The sequence below is a fragment of the Mizuhopecten yessoensis genome, unplaced genomic scaffold (genome assembly GCF_002113885.1).
Source record: "Mizuhopecten yessoensis strain PY_sf001 unplaced genomic scaffold, ASM211388v2 scaffold4535, whole genome shotgun sequence".
NCBI classification, from domain to species: Eukaryota; Metazoa; Mollusca; class Bivalvia; order Pectinida; family Pectinidae; genus Mizuhopecten; species Mizuhopecten yessoensis.
Genome location: NW_018405595.1, coordinates 265374 through 280623, shown reverse-complemented (window position 1 = coordinate 280623; position 15250 = coordinate 265374). Strand labels below are relative to the sequence as shown.

The 15250-nt window shown below is 34.6% G+C and overlaps 1 protein-coding gene across 10 annotated transcripts in view; it reads left to right on the top strand.

Annotated features, from left to right (window-relative positions):
- Positions 1 to 15250, top strand: part of LOC110449220 (Kv channel-interacting protein 4-like) — a 500831-nt gene that overhangs the window by 251186 nt on the left and 234395 nt on the right. Inside the window, exon 1 of one of the 10 annotated variants that reach the window (XM_021495936.1) lies at positions 14752 to 14949. The exons of the other annotated variants lie outside the window; for them this stretch is intronic. Within the exon in view, the coding sequence (XP_021351611.1) occupies positions 14883 to 14949 (67 nt within the window). The 5' untranslated portion in view covers positions 14752 to 14882. Of the gene's footprint in view, positions 1 to 14751; positions 14950 to 15250 lie in introns of those variants that run through there. 10 annotated transcript variants of the gene reach the window in all.

The window sequence follows — 15250 nt, the reverse complement described above, 5'->3', positions numbered from 1 at the left end:
GATTTAGTGCGATTACTAAATTGATTATCCACATATGGTTAAATAAGGTGGCGGCTGCTGGTTGGAAAACTGCATATCTACTATAAAGAATCCACTCCATGCAATAACTGCTCCGAACCATGTCCATGTGACAACTGCTATAAAGTACATATATGAAATAGGCCTCTGCAATAAGAGGCCTCTATATAATAAGCCTCTTTAATCATACATGTATAGGTTTACACCACTCGTGCAATTTACACCAATGACCAATTTCAACTTTTAGTTGCTTTTGATATATGTGACGCCTTTTGAGTGCCTTTTTGACACTTTAGGCCCAAAATAACCTGCTTTTGTCTCGGGGCAGTTATGTCTGAATAGACATACAAACAGACTGTACAATAATGCCCGGGAACTAACAATATAACATTGTACGGATCGCCATTTGTCGCCCTCTATAAACGCTAAAGTACAATGATTACTAAACTTAAACCGAAACAAACAAAATTGTGTTATCTTTTTTTCTTTTTCAATTTATGTTCTTAATTTTATTTTGCACTCCCCCAATGCTACTATTCGATAAGGGCACAACGTTTTCTAAGTGTGGTCAGATAATCGTCCCGAAGTAAAATTATCAAACCGTAACGTCCTACACTGAAGTCAAAACTAGATAAATATGACACACGCTACATTATTGATCAAGATGGAAGTCGTTCAGGCAATTCATATCTCATAAATCTTGTTCACTATCTCACACACAAAAGTAAATTTAATGGATTTTCTTTTTCTTAAAATATTAAATATTAAAATGTTTTACTGATGTAATGATGCATCTTTTTATGGAACCTCTGCCTTGTTTGAACGTTTTGCCTGGGTCTAACCCGAACAAAATGGATATGCTTATTACGGCAAAAAGACTGAGAATACATGGTACAAAATGTTCTAGGAGTATATGTTATGAAGTTATTTTATAAATATAACTAAATGCATTTTACCACAAAGCTAAATCAAGACATGTGGTTAAAAATGTATCCTTGTATTTAATTCGTCAAACGAGAGCAAATACATAATAAATCAACCAGGAAAGCGAGAACCTAATCAGGTACCTTACAAAATACGATACCAGATATTGAACTATAATCGAACTTCATTGTCCAAAATAGTGCTGGTTTTTAATCATCTGAACAGGAGAAGCTCCAAGAAGATGGTCAGGAAAACAATGATGCTATTTTAGACGCATCAGACAGACAACTGTGAAGGCTTATGTTAACGGCGACATAAATACACACTTCAACATGAATTCCCGGCAATGTGCGCCTTCAGGAGACGTTGATCCATGGTTACTTAGTGACTAAGGTTATGGCGGAATGCAGAGTCACGTTCTGGTCTTAAGAGGTACACTCGAATAATCTCTCATGTTTGGTAAGGTGGTCGTGCTGATCACTGACCAGATATATATTTTTATGGATAGAATGTTAACGCTTGATTTCGCTTTATAACAATCGCGGATTTAAATGCCGGTGCTGATATATGATGGACAGGAGACGCTTCATACATGTATATCGGATGCCACGTTTGACCATTGTGACAGAATTGCTTACCTTCCCCAAGCAACAGTTTTCTTCTATTTTCTGTATATATGGGTCGATGATTTCTGACTATTTGATTTGGATTTTCCTTTTTCTTAATTTGGTGTTAAAGCTTACCATCAAATAGGTAGTAAAATGTGTTCAAGTTGGTAGGTCGTTGGTATGACAAAGCATACATTTGAACTCAAAACCTCTAATATACAGAGGTGAAGAGTCATCTCTAAATGTTTGTAATATGTAGAATTCAGTAAGTACTCTGTACATGCATACTAGTACTCGGAATGACAAATGCTCTGACCGGTTAACAATGACAAAAATTATTTGCTGGGCCTCATTGCTGTCAATCTTGATACACTACGAGAACGATATATCTGTTGATTTGTAGCAACAATGCATTTGTTTAGAACTGCTGAACGTCCTTCCACTACGTGTTGATGTTATAAAACGTCCCGGGCTTCCTTTGAATCAAATAATGAGAAATCTCAGAAGTGTTTTTAAAAAGTTACAAAACTCGATATGTTATTCAACTTAAAGTCTTTATCTTAGACGAAGTGGTTTGGGATTTGAACATTTCTATGTGAAGGGAACTTTAGTGAAAATAGGGCACACAAGGATCTGTATCACACGCTAACAGAGTCAGTCATGCTCCCCAAGACACCCTCTATCAATTTTGTATCTTCTTTGTGGGTTTTTACTTGATGTTGTTGATGATGAAATATCTGACTACCATCGCATCAGGAATCTGAAAATGTGATGGATGGAAATGTCATCCGCGCGGTGTGTTAAATTAATAAATGTCATTTTTATATTCTTTGTTAAAACAGATTATTGTCGTTATTGTTTTTCTCTCTTACACGTATTTGTATATTAAAAAAACCGTGTGTACATGCATTTGGTATTGAAGGGGATATAATACATCGTTATGAAAAATGAAAAAAGTATCTATTCATTTCAAATATCCGAGAGGACACACAAACATAACCATTAACACCACAGTGTACAACTGGTAGAAAACATATGTATTTGGACCAATATGCAGCTTTTTTGTATGTTGTATTTGTATTTTTGTAACCTATTCTCCTTATACAATTTACTGGAATACATTATTCTTCTTACAGCAAACCGATACCAAGTAGTTCACAATAGGTTTTGTATTCCATTTAATTTGTAGCATAACTTATTTCATCAATTAGAACAGAAATTTATATATATTGTTAGTGTCTTTGATTAATTGGAAGGCGTAATTAACTTCCCCGGTAAAGAAAGAAAGAAATTGAAATTTTCTACTATGGGATAGCTTGGCATACATTTGTGACTTTATAAAAAAGATCTAAATAATCATCATGGATATATGAAACATGAAATCTTTACTGTTGTTATTGAGGAAGAGACAGATATATTCGACCTGCTAATTTGCTAAAGAACATTGCTTGTATTAAATACCGCCTTAACGCTATATGGGATATGTCTTACAAGGTGATATGTTAACTTTGCCATGTAATCGTCGGGCAGACATTGATGACTCCAATTTGTTTTTACGTGCTATATCTCGAGCTTGCGGGCTATAGAAGACAAAACAGTTACGCAGACGAATCTTAAATCTGAATGGGGATCTGAGCATTAAATATTTGTATACGTCTGTGGCGTTAGCTCACCACGCATAACGTTCAGGGGTTTAAACATTACTATATGTGTTTAAAGCTAGATCAAGGAACCGTAGAGATAAAGTGTACACTATACGGACGATATGTAATATGTGTGATGTAAGACATTATTACATAACAAGGAAAAACAAAATGGCGTCATGTATTTACATCAAAGTCAAACATGATTTTGTTCGATTTTACCAATGTAATTATTCAGATAATATTTGATTGTGAATTTGAAGGATACCAAATCAAGCTCAATCTGGTTATATTGCCTTCCTGCAGTAGACAAACTCAGCATATTCAGTTTGCATGCTACTGTTGTATCGCTGTACTACCGTCAACGTTCGTTCAGAGACAACAAGATAATATTGAATTGTCAATAAAACATGCAATTCGAACCCAAAATCGAAAAGACTGAAACGAATATGAACAGATCGAGATGCTTGAACAATTACATACACCATAAACACCTTGTTCCATAGGTGTAAACGTCTTTTACATCATTGGCGACACCCTCCATAAAGATAGGTCAAAAATAGGTAATGTCATGTTCTCATAGCAAGAGCTGGGGTAGAGTCAACGAAGCAATATTGTTAGTATTAAAATGTCCGCCAAGTTGATAAATATATTATTAAGCCAAGATTGTCTAAAAGAAAAGTATACATTTTAGAACATAACATTAAATATGTATCTCATAGATAGATTAATGGTGTGAACCGCCTTTTTGTGAGTGACTTACGATAGTTACACCCAAGGCTGTTCGGTCAGTGTTGCTATTTTGGTCATGCCAGTGGTCCATGATTACATCCTAGATATAATCGTATATGGACACAGCAGTGTCACAAAACAGTCAAATCAATGGCCTTTGACGCCTTCTATGTCCTTTATTTATTATGTATCTACACCAGCACGGTAACTCTTTAATATAGCACCTGAAAAATTGCGTTGTCCGCGGTAAAATAACGTCTCTGAATTAGTGAAATTCAGCAGGCTCTTGGTGGTAATACTTCTCTTGTTTAGTTGAACAGGGTTAAGGTAATAGAAGAAATGATTAGATTGTCAAAATAGGCATTGGAGCACCATCTATTTTATGTTAACTATGCATCTAAATTATTTCCCCTAAAATAACACGTGGACGCCAACCTTGCTTTCAGCAAAGTTAAACCTTTACACTGTAACGCATGTGATATGTAAGCAATTTAATTTGTCAACAAAAACACACTTACACACATTAAAAAGCGCACAAATCGAAAAACAAGGTTGACGTGTATTTTATATTTGATAGGGATTCTATAGTTTTAAAGAATTTACACGGTATTTGTCGAGATGAGAAAACATCACGTTACCTCATTTCAATTTGTGCATCGCAGTGTCTCTTGTGCATTAGGGATATTAAAAAGCTAAATATCTCTCAGACAAAACATTTATCCACGTTAAAAATATAAAGCGTGCTTGATTCGAAAGTAATTCCACGTTTCTTTTAATTACGTGTCATAGCGTGTATCTTTGTCTTTCTAAACATTTATTCTTGTTAATATTTCGAGTTTATGTTCGCTGTATCACAACGTTTTTATTTTTAGAAACAGGATATTTCTTTTCACTAATATCTTAATGGACAGACAAAGTTTGGGAAACCGTTCACTTGTCAGGATTGACAGACGTAAGAATGGATTATTATTAAAGATGGAGGATATAGCAACTCCTTGTCTACGCATGGCATATGACGTGCATTCTAAACCATTAAGCTGTAAAACGTTATGGGTTTTTAGATAAGTGAGCAACCTGCTGTAGGTCCACTCTTCGTAAGATTTGACTACTTTAAGTCTATATCAGATATATTTTGCCTTAGAATAAAAGACATTGGTAAGACTGCACATCTATAGGATCGATATTCGTTTACGATGCTCATTCAAACTATGAATGTACATAATTTGTGTTTCGTATAAAGACTAGATGTTCATGTCATAGATCCTAAACATGTTTTACTTATCTGAAGTCTAACACAGACACCGTTTGATAGGCTGCAACAATATTTTGCAATTAGGTCTAGAAAGTCTTCTAAAAAAGATACGATTTATGGAAGAACTGTACGGAAATGACGTTAAGATGTCCCAGAATGATCAATTCCAAGTAGGCTGTCATTTTCAACGTCTACCTTAAGTCGAATTCCTGCCAAGTTATTTGTCGATGATGGTGCAGAGAGCAAAAATACATGCAAGACGTCTTCGTTTGCATGTGTTATTAGCAATACACATTGTTCATTCTATTCAAAATGACGTTTGGGCTATGGTACATAAATTAACTGTCATTCTACGATGTTCTAGAAAGTATCATATTTAACAAGGAAAAACACATGGAGAAATAGTACTGCTCCTTGGTACACTGTTAAATGTCTAAGTGAGGCATACCTTGAATGCTCATCAATTTTCAAATTTAGAAAATTCAATTAAGGGACTATTACAGATGCAAACGTTAAGCAACACATTACAGTAATTATGCATGATTTCTATTTTCGCGTAAATTCGCCTAATACATTGGAAGTGACTTCAAGTAACATGCGATTGATTATACATACATCTTTATAATACAAAATTCATATACGTAATGAGTGAATCAGTGTCCTCATTAGCTAGTGCAGTAATGGCACGTTCGCTATATGTAATGAAAGCATAATATGCCATAATATAAAACAAGAATTCTAAAGGACAAATACTCAAAAAGAAGAACCCATCAAAAGATCGAAATATCTTACATGATATGAGAGACAATAGAAAATGATGATCTTGAAATATATATATATAAGAAAAAAAGAAAAATATTGATAAAAATGTTACAGCTGTCTCCTGATTGTGAATGTAAATGGAGTTGGAGTTTGATGCATTAAATATGTTTAGATGAAAGTAGTGTTTACGCAAAGTTTTCAAGTGCTACATTCCATGAAGATATGATTTGTGTATGAATTTTGAAGTCACAGAGTTTTGATAATGTTGCAATGTGGGTAGTTTATTAATATGACGTTATGTTGCCACTTGAAATCAATGATGAGCATAACCTTTAATGTTCGACTTTTTGTGAAAGTGAAATTGCATTGCTATATGCGTTCCTCTATCAAACGTATACTCATGTTTGTTGTTTTTTGCTTTCTTTTTTATACATCTGCTTTGGAACTAAGGTAAGTGTAATTTTTTTTGCATTTTTTACAAACCCCTTTTAACTATATGAAGGATTTCTTCAAGAGTTGTGAACTTAAATCCGTAAGTATTTAGAATGTATAGATCCTATTGTGTAACAAAATATTTAAATTGGAAAACATTAAGTGATATTCAAAACTGTACAACGAATAAAGCTAGGGGAAATAAGTAATTGTGTGTTTATTTGTACAATATCTGAAAATAAATAGTTCGAAACTAGGGCATGTGTATATTCTGTTTTGAAAAAAAACTAACAAATAAGATTAAGTAAAAGACGTTTCAGATGCTGATTGAAACATTAAGCATAACACAATTACTTTGTAATGTCTATTTTGCAAATTATTAGTATTCACGTCGATTGAGTCGAAATCCTGTAAACTAACGAAAATATTCAGACATGTGTGGTCCTTTCTGTACCAGTTACTAGTAGTTTCCATAAGGTTCTGTAGTCTATGGATACAACGTGGTCATTCTAGCAAAAATACCAACCTTTCAGTATTTAGTTCAAACAACTCAAGTGAATCAAACATTAAGTAAGTAAAGGGGTATGCACAATATGTACTATGCAGTTTTCTCCGAAGAACGAAAGCTCACACTTTGCAGTGTTTTTTTATAGTATATTCATACACACGGAGACAATTACTTTATTTTATCTTCAGCTTTCTATCTGAACATAACGAACGAACCACATCAAATTGGCTTATTTTCAAACAACTCCACAAGGAGATGTAATTAGGAACATACATGACTTGAGCTATACATTTACACAGGGTGTCTATAACGAAATTGCCAAAAACATTTAACTTGTTCAAGACATACCAGGACATGTAGACAACAGCTAGATTAGTTTCGTATTCCGTGGATCCGTAACGTTCAAAATTGAAACTGAAAAAAATTCGGTTGATGAAAACTTCTCCAGACTAAACTTAATTTCACAGATGATGGATATGAATCACATACAGTCAAGGTAAATACGTGCGGTTATACGTGCGTATAATTCAATTATATACCCTTTGTACATGGGGTTTCTCATTTGCTGATTACTGGAAAAACATTCATTTAACATATTACTGGTAAACACTGAACGGATTTATCAAATTAATTAGTTAGTAATTAATTTAATGTGAAAGTGTTGCGTCTTTATTGCCACGGTGAATGTGACTGAAATGTACGTATTTGTGTTGAATAACATACGCCTCATTTATCCTGTCATCAACAGCCTGATATTTCTGCCAATGCAATTTCGTAAGGACCCCCTCCTGCGTAGTTATGTCACAGCACCTAACCAATTTTCAACAACGTTATCCACTTCATAGGTTTCTATTCTGAGATTTCAACTGTTGATATTTACTTATGACAGATCATGCCTTCACGTTTTCTATCTTTAATTCACACGGAAAAGGATGAATCGCGTTCAAAGATTGGATAGTGGTGGATACATGTTCAAACTCTTCTTTGTAATATTTTTGCTGTTCTTGTTTATGATTTTTTGTTAACGTTGGGAAAATCATGATGCGATATTATATTCTGTGTGGGGTATTATATCAAATGAGCAAAAATAATGTAAGCTTGACTCAGTGATGAAAATAATGACCATATTACGATGAAATATACCAAACTGTTTAACATGTTGTCGGTTTTCATGATAGGATAGCTTAAGAGTAGAAATCGGGATTCAGACAACTGTATATTACTATCGCGATAGATCAGAAACGTTCAGTAAGTATCTAGAGGTTTTCTCCTGGCGAAGGTCCAATGTGCGATCAACAATCTGAACAGCTGTAGTTATGCTTTATCAACCGTTTGCTCAATTTTAAAACTTCCGATTATAACAATTTCTTATGTCATTCGATTCTAGAGAACTTTACTCTCATTTCAGTAGATATTATGGCACAGTGTTATAGGAGTAATGTGGAGAACGCATGTCCTTCCGGAACTCCTGGTTCCGCTCAATTATTTATTGTCGGGGCTCTGTAGTAGATCGTGTTATATGTATCGTGATTTCTGCTCCTGTGCTCTAATGTGCTACTGCCATACAATATATTTATTTTTTACTTATTCTCTTACTATCTTCACACTTTTCATATATGAGTACATGAACTCATACCTCAACATTGCTATTCAAATACATTTTAAATATATTTTGAAGTACCTCTTATATCAGCCCAATACCCACTCTTTATTTTTCATTCTTCACTACTAGCTGCTGTGCTATATGTGCTTTATGTCTTTTTACTGTCTTCCTTGTAATATTATAACGATACATATGTAATGTTTATACTCCTACACAATGACATAATGTGTTAAGAGTTATATGCCAGAGGTCAGGCCCTATTTTCATATACACGACTGCTGAGTAATCCAAGAATGTATTGGTTGGCTACAAATGGCAGACCGCGGGGATTCTTTTTATTTCCTTACTGTCTACATCGCATCACAGTTTTCTGTTGAGTCACCCGTATAAACCTGAAAATTAAAGTCATGAATACATGTGGTGCATGTTCGAAACAGCATTTACTCAGTCACCCTTATTGGTTTTATTTCAGCTTTTTGGGGGACTTTTGCTCTCTTTCCTTTCCCTTTTGTGTTTTCTAAACGCTCATAGCCTCTGATTAACAGTCCGGAACATCTGTTTAAATCCTGATACGTTTTCACGATACCATTCCAAGCATTTCCTTTCTGAGTTTGTTGTCCCAGTTTAAACAAACCCACGTTTTTATTCCTGTCTATTGATGCCGGAGTATTTCATGATGTGACAAACAATAAGCATATCACATTTTAACACAAATCATAAAATTTATTTACCAGTCCTCAATAATTTATCTATATTATAATGGCCTCATCTCGAATATCGAAAACCCCGGTGTGTTTTGTTGTCTTTCAGTGTTATACAGTTTACATGTACAAATGACATGTTTTAATATCAATTAATTAAAGATAAAAATGATAATAGCATGTTTGGAAAAAAAACCATCAATTAATAGAAATTAAAGAAATATATTTATAGGTGTTGCAATAAGCAGCAATCAAAACGTGATATCAAAACGTGTCTTAAATGATGAAAGCATAATCAATTGCAAGAATTATTTTCATTTTCTACTTTTCCACCAAATTGAAAAGTTATTGAAATATTGATGGAAATAGGTTATTGTGTGTATCATATTTATCAATACTTACCCTTGTGTGTATAATCCAAACGTCACTGGATCATACCAAGTCTGTTATCAAATGTCGCAGATGTTAGAATGCTACAGAAATTGTTCCGTTGCTATGCTGATCTTGTTACTACGTTGTATGTACAGACATATATATCAGCTGAACAACTCCAAGCTTCATTTTGAACCTGCAGCTATTTCCGTTTGACGGCCCATTGTCACCTGTAGGAATAGAAGTAGTACTGCTGTCTTTGGTTTCTCGCATTGTATTGATGTTCTTATTGTTATCATACTATCAAAGACGGCTGTTTTTTGCCTCAGCAGGAGGTTTATTGCAAAGATTCTTCCCGTGAGTATTGCCGATAGCGAAGGCAGTAAGGTATATTTTCTATTCCATAAACCTTTGATCTCCTTCGCAATGACAATCAGAGTCAGAATACATAGTTGTTACACACGCTGATGATGTACACTACGACTGTCATTAGCAATATTCTTTGTAGACAGTATAGTCTCCATATAAAGCATCGAGTTGAGAACGTTGTTTAGAAACCAGTGAATGCGATGTTCTTGGTTATAGATACAAGTATGTTTCATCATGATGTTTATTGTAATTTCAATCAGAGTTCCTTATTCTGAAATGATGACAATGCCATGTATCATTTGTATCGACACAGCAATAGAATATTTGTACGTGAAGTATATTCTGGCATTGGCTATACACCGGCGATACACTATCATACAAAATGTACTCACATTGAAATCTGTTAGGTTGCAATTTTTCGCGGGTAAGACATATTTTGAATATTAAAAGAAAGTCTTCGTATATTTCTGTGGCCTTAACTAAGCTGATGTAGTCGATGTTATATTTTTATTTGTCTTAATTGGATAGTCTGATCGATCAATTTTCAACATGCATTATGTTACATCGATGGTTTGACATAACCTTTGGTTAGTTGTATATGTATATTAAAGAAGTCATTGGTCCCATAAATAAGTCGGCTTTTACGACGCTTATGAATCATTGAATTATAATACTGTACATTTACGAAACTTTAGAAAAAATCACGAAACCATATCCGTCACGGAAAACTGTCAACTATGCAGTAAAGAAACTTAAAACTCAATTATATGTCATGGCAAGGCGTCGATGGGCTATTTATCTTCAATCTGAGGGATATTTTTTCTCTGCAAGCATCGAATCCAAAATTAATCTTAAAAGTTTTCTTAGGTGTACCTATCATACCAATTCGATCTATATAATCTGTGCTTTCAAATTGATATGTGACGACGAAGACAGGGTGAAATATTCAATGTATAATTCAACCACATTATTTTAGTGAACAGAACATTTATGTTTTTCACTTTAATGCAAATGTAGACACCTATACTTTATCACAGAATTCAAAGTCAATGCAGTGATGCTGTTTGCTGTTGCCTCTGTTGCTACTGCTTACAGCCAATTAGTGTACGACGTATTGAGCGGATGTTTTCTATTTTAAACAACACGTATCAATATACTTCCTGGCGGGTTTGAAAAACGTGAAAACTATAAACAATTGGTTCGCATTATACACAGTTAATTAACACATTTGCTCTATCGATGTGCTTTCCAATTACCATAACCAATTATTTATAATATGTATTTGCCTCTTTGACAGGTCAGCACAGATAATTCAATTTACGAAACGTTTATTAAATAAACATAATAATACATTTTATGTTTGTTTTACTTTCTATGTTTATTGGATTGCTGTTTTATTTTAACCTTATCGTACAAGACCTATACGTCCCTTGTGCTTATGTAAATTGGTTAACGTGTTGTGTGATTAAAGTACATATGAAACATAAAATTATTTGAACTTTTCAAATAATTATTATTTGAATTGAAATACAAGTATTAGTGATGATGGATAAAAAAGAACATCGTATGATCATTGAAGATGTTACCATGACTGGTAAATGTTACATGTAGCAGCATGTACAATTTCTACAAGAAGCATTATTAACATACTGTACTTCCTGATGTCCACTCATCTAGGACCATTCCTATGCATGTCGCTTATATCATCAACTGTCCTTCTTTCTTTTATAACATATTTATCACACTGACCTACTTTCTCGGTAGTGTTTACCTCTTTACAATGAGATAATATCTTTCCTAACACCTTCTCTTATGAAGACACTCTTAGGTTCGCCACTTGTAAAAGAGATGTATGGTTTAATGTGGTCTTTACATAGCGTTATGTGTCCCCCGATACCACAGCAATGTAATGCAACACACTGTAGCAATCACATGTCTTTTCGTTGATGAACAGGATTATTATTATAATCTGATAATCTTTTGTCGTTTTGGCTCCTTTTTATTTCATGGTCTGTCAAAGATAAATATGTTAACACAAACAAAATGTTATATTGAAAGTGGCTAACATATAGAGCAGACATTCCAGAAAATTCAAAAATGGCTTCAATATTAAAACTCTGAATCTATTGTCATCGTCTTGATCACTTTTTAATATTTTAGTATGCAGTGAATCTGAAGACAATATAGATAGACATGCATGCATCGATAGACATATCAGATTTTTATATGACAATCCACATTATCAATCAATAGTTTACAAACTAGAGTATTATGTTGTTATTCATTTATTCATTCATCTACTGCCACGGCAGCATGCAATGATTGAGTTGTGTCTGTGTATATATCTCTAACGTTTAAAATACAGCACACGAAGCATGATCAGACGAATTATTATGCAAAACAAACCGACCTCGAAGAATGAGTGTTAACATATTATATATTTACATGTACTGCGGTTGTACTGTTTAATTGCTCTTTCACCTTAAAGTGCCCGTCAACTTGTGATTGCAAGTACATGACAACACATTAATTAATTAACAACGCGAAGCGATTTTGTAAAAAGAACGAGGACTCAAAGTACAGAGGTACGTACCTCACGAACCATCAATGGTAGTTGTCCAATTAACACCTACTCCAACACCAACAAGAAAAGCTAAAATCAAATGATGTGTATAACAGATTGATTATCCTTCTTCAGCAAAGTATTAACATCGTGTCGTATCTGACCCGCTTAGGTAAAGCGAGAACCCACATGATCTACTTAAAAATGTCGTGCATAATTGTTTACAAATACGGACTGATCTATAGGTGACTTGGTAAAACCCTTAACTTGCCGAGATATCAGTCGAGATCACCTATGGTTGTTTTCATATTGTTTATTCGCGGTCGGGGAGTGCGCTCGGTCTAAGCTTGCTGCCCAGCATCAGAAGGAACTCGTGTCCATGCCTGGGGGTACATCATTGATTTACCACGATATTAAAACTGTAATGTCTAAACCAGAGAACCAACGTACTGTAAAGATATGCTAAAATGAATAACGACAACACATTTCGAGATCAATTCACGTTTAACTGGTGGAATGCAATAACACGTTGTAAATAGCAGTGTGTGGGAAATAAAAAATATACTCTAAAAATATTAATCCATACCTTGCTGAGATAGAATATGTTAACGGCCATCCAATGTAATCGGATCCTTCCCACGTATTAGTGCCTACCCTGAATCCTTCGCTGAGATATATGCTGTAAAATACGTATGTCTCCTGTAGTAAATATCACAAGGAAATGATTTCTGCGATGCTGTGAAGGCGTATACCTTTCCACCTGGCCTATATCGTAGCTAACCAATGCAACGATGATTCCTTTGCGGTCCAAGTTACACTCACACTCCTCGTAGTAATTACTCAAATGGACACAGCTCATAACTTCGATTTCCACATTCGCTGAACAAGTGTCAAGCCAGAAGCAGTAGTGTGGTATTACAGTGGCCTAGAGAGAATCGGGTGGAACCTGCAGTAATGCTTCCGAGGGCAGTATCATAAAGATGATGCGGATTTATCCCCGCCAGTCCATTAGAGAAATATCAACAAGTTATAACATATAAGCGGCGTCGTTGTACACTGATGAAAACGAAACGGTGAGGGTCGATGGAGACAATGTATTGACAATCTCGCCTATGGATTCAACAAAATAATTAGTGGTAGCAGTCAGTGTGTACTTGCCTAACGAGCGAGTGCTTTACAACAACAGCTGATTATGTTGTAAATATGACATGTTTACTTATAACGTGAATCAGTTGTACGTTTCACCAGTGAGATAGGGTCAGAAGAATTATATAACCCTGTCGTATTGATTTTGGTTACGTGTGTCTCTAATGTTCGTCGTTCGCTGACTTTAATATGTCAATATCGTAAAACAAAGCTCAGCTGATGTGTTTGTGACAGTGCCTGCAACTTCTATCTGGTTACAGATGACAGAAACTCGACATACAGACCCAACATAATGAGAAATCAAGTGCAAAACCTAGGAGAGGATATATCTGTGTACACAACTACCTGATTTGATCAATTCATAGCTGGATTTATGTTTGATATTGTGAAATGAGCTTTATATTTATTGCTGTGTTGTTTCAACCACACTCCTGGATGTATTAAACGCATAGATAGTTGTGCATAGATCTGAATTAGTTAAATGTGCGACAAAATACATTAATTTACATATAGATACGGATCACGGGAACGTCAAATATTATTCAAGAAATTTAAAGAAAACCGAGATCGAATCTAATTGTAGTATTAGCTAATTCAAACTGGATTTCCGGATTAGATTTTGACGAATATTAACTATACCTTTATGATGTAGATTCCTCCATTTATGAAATAATTAGTTTAGAATAAAATACGAAATATTAGTACATAAGCATATTAAGCCCGTTCAACTGGTGATACATTTTGCATATTGTAAAAACTAAGGTTACACATACCTTGAAGAATTGAAGTTAGCGTTCCTAACTAGAAGTGTGCGTCGTAAGTGCCTTGTCAACTGAGGGGAGTAGAAGGTCCCGGACCTTACTACGGATACAGTTAATTACGACAAACCCATTTTGAGCAACTTCATCAATTTAGGTTTTAATTCTTCTTGGAAATTTACGTGAAACTGACAGCACTTTAATTTGTGTGTGTTAAGTATGAGTGTGTAGCGCTTCGTTTGTTTCCTCTTGCAGTGAAGCTCACCATTCGTAAAGATTGATTAAGTGGTTATTTATATAAATAATCAGTTTGCCGAAAAAAGAAATTCAGAGGCATGTTTCAAGTGAATATTTACTCGGCTTAGGATTATATTTTATAAAGATATTTCCATGAGGATATTCATTTGTATGGAAGAATTAACCCAAGCAGATAATATCAACAACCTGTCGTCACGTGTTGCGGTGGCCACGCCCTCCCCAGGACCCCGGTCATGAACTATCTCTGGGCAGCACGGTCTTGTCTGAGGAAAATTATCGATCGTTACGTATTCGATATAGGTAAGATAATACCATGCTGGGAGGAATTCAGTTATATGTGCTTTACAATTTGTATGATCAGTGATGCAGATTAGCCAAACAATCCAAATCACTTAAGTGTTTGTTTCAGGAAGCCAGATAACTCTATTATGATTACAAAGTAGGAATGTAAGGAAAACAGTGCTGGCACGGTCACTTATAAATATAGGCTGCCACGGGTTATATAATGCACGGTAACGAGTATGCACTCATAGTAGATTTTTAAACCTTATCAATAAATGTCATTAGTATCGTATACGAAACGGAATGATTTAAATTCCTG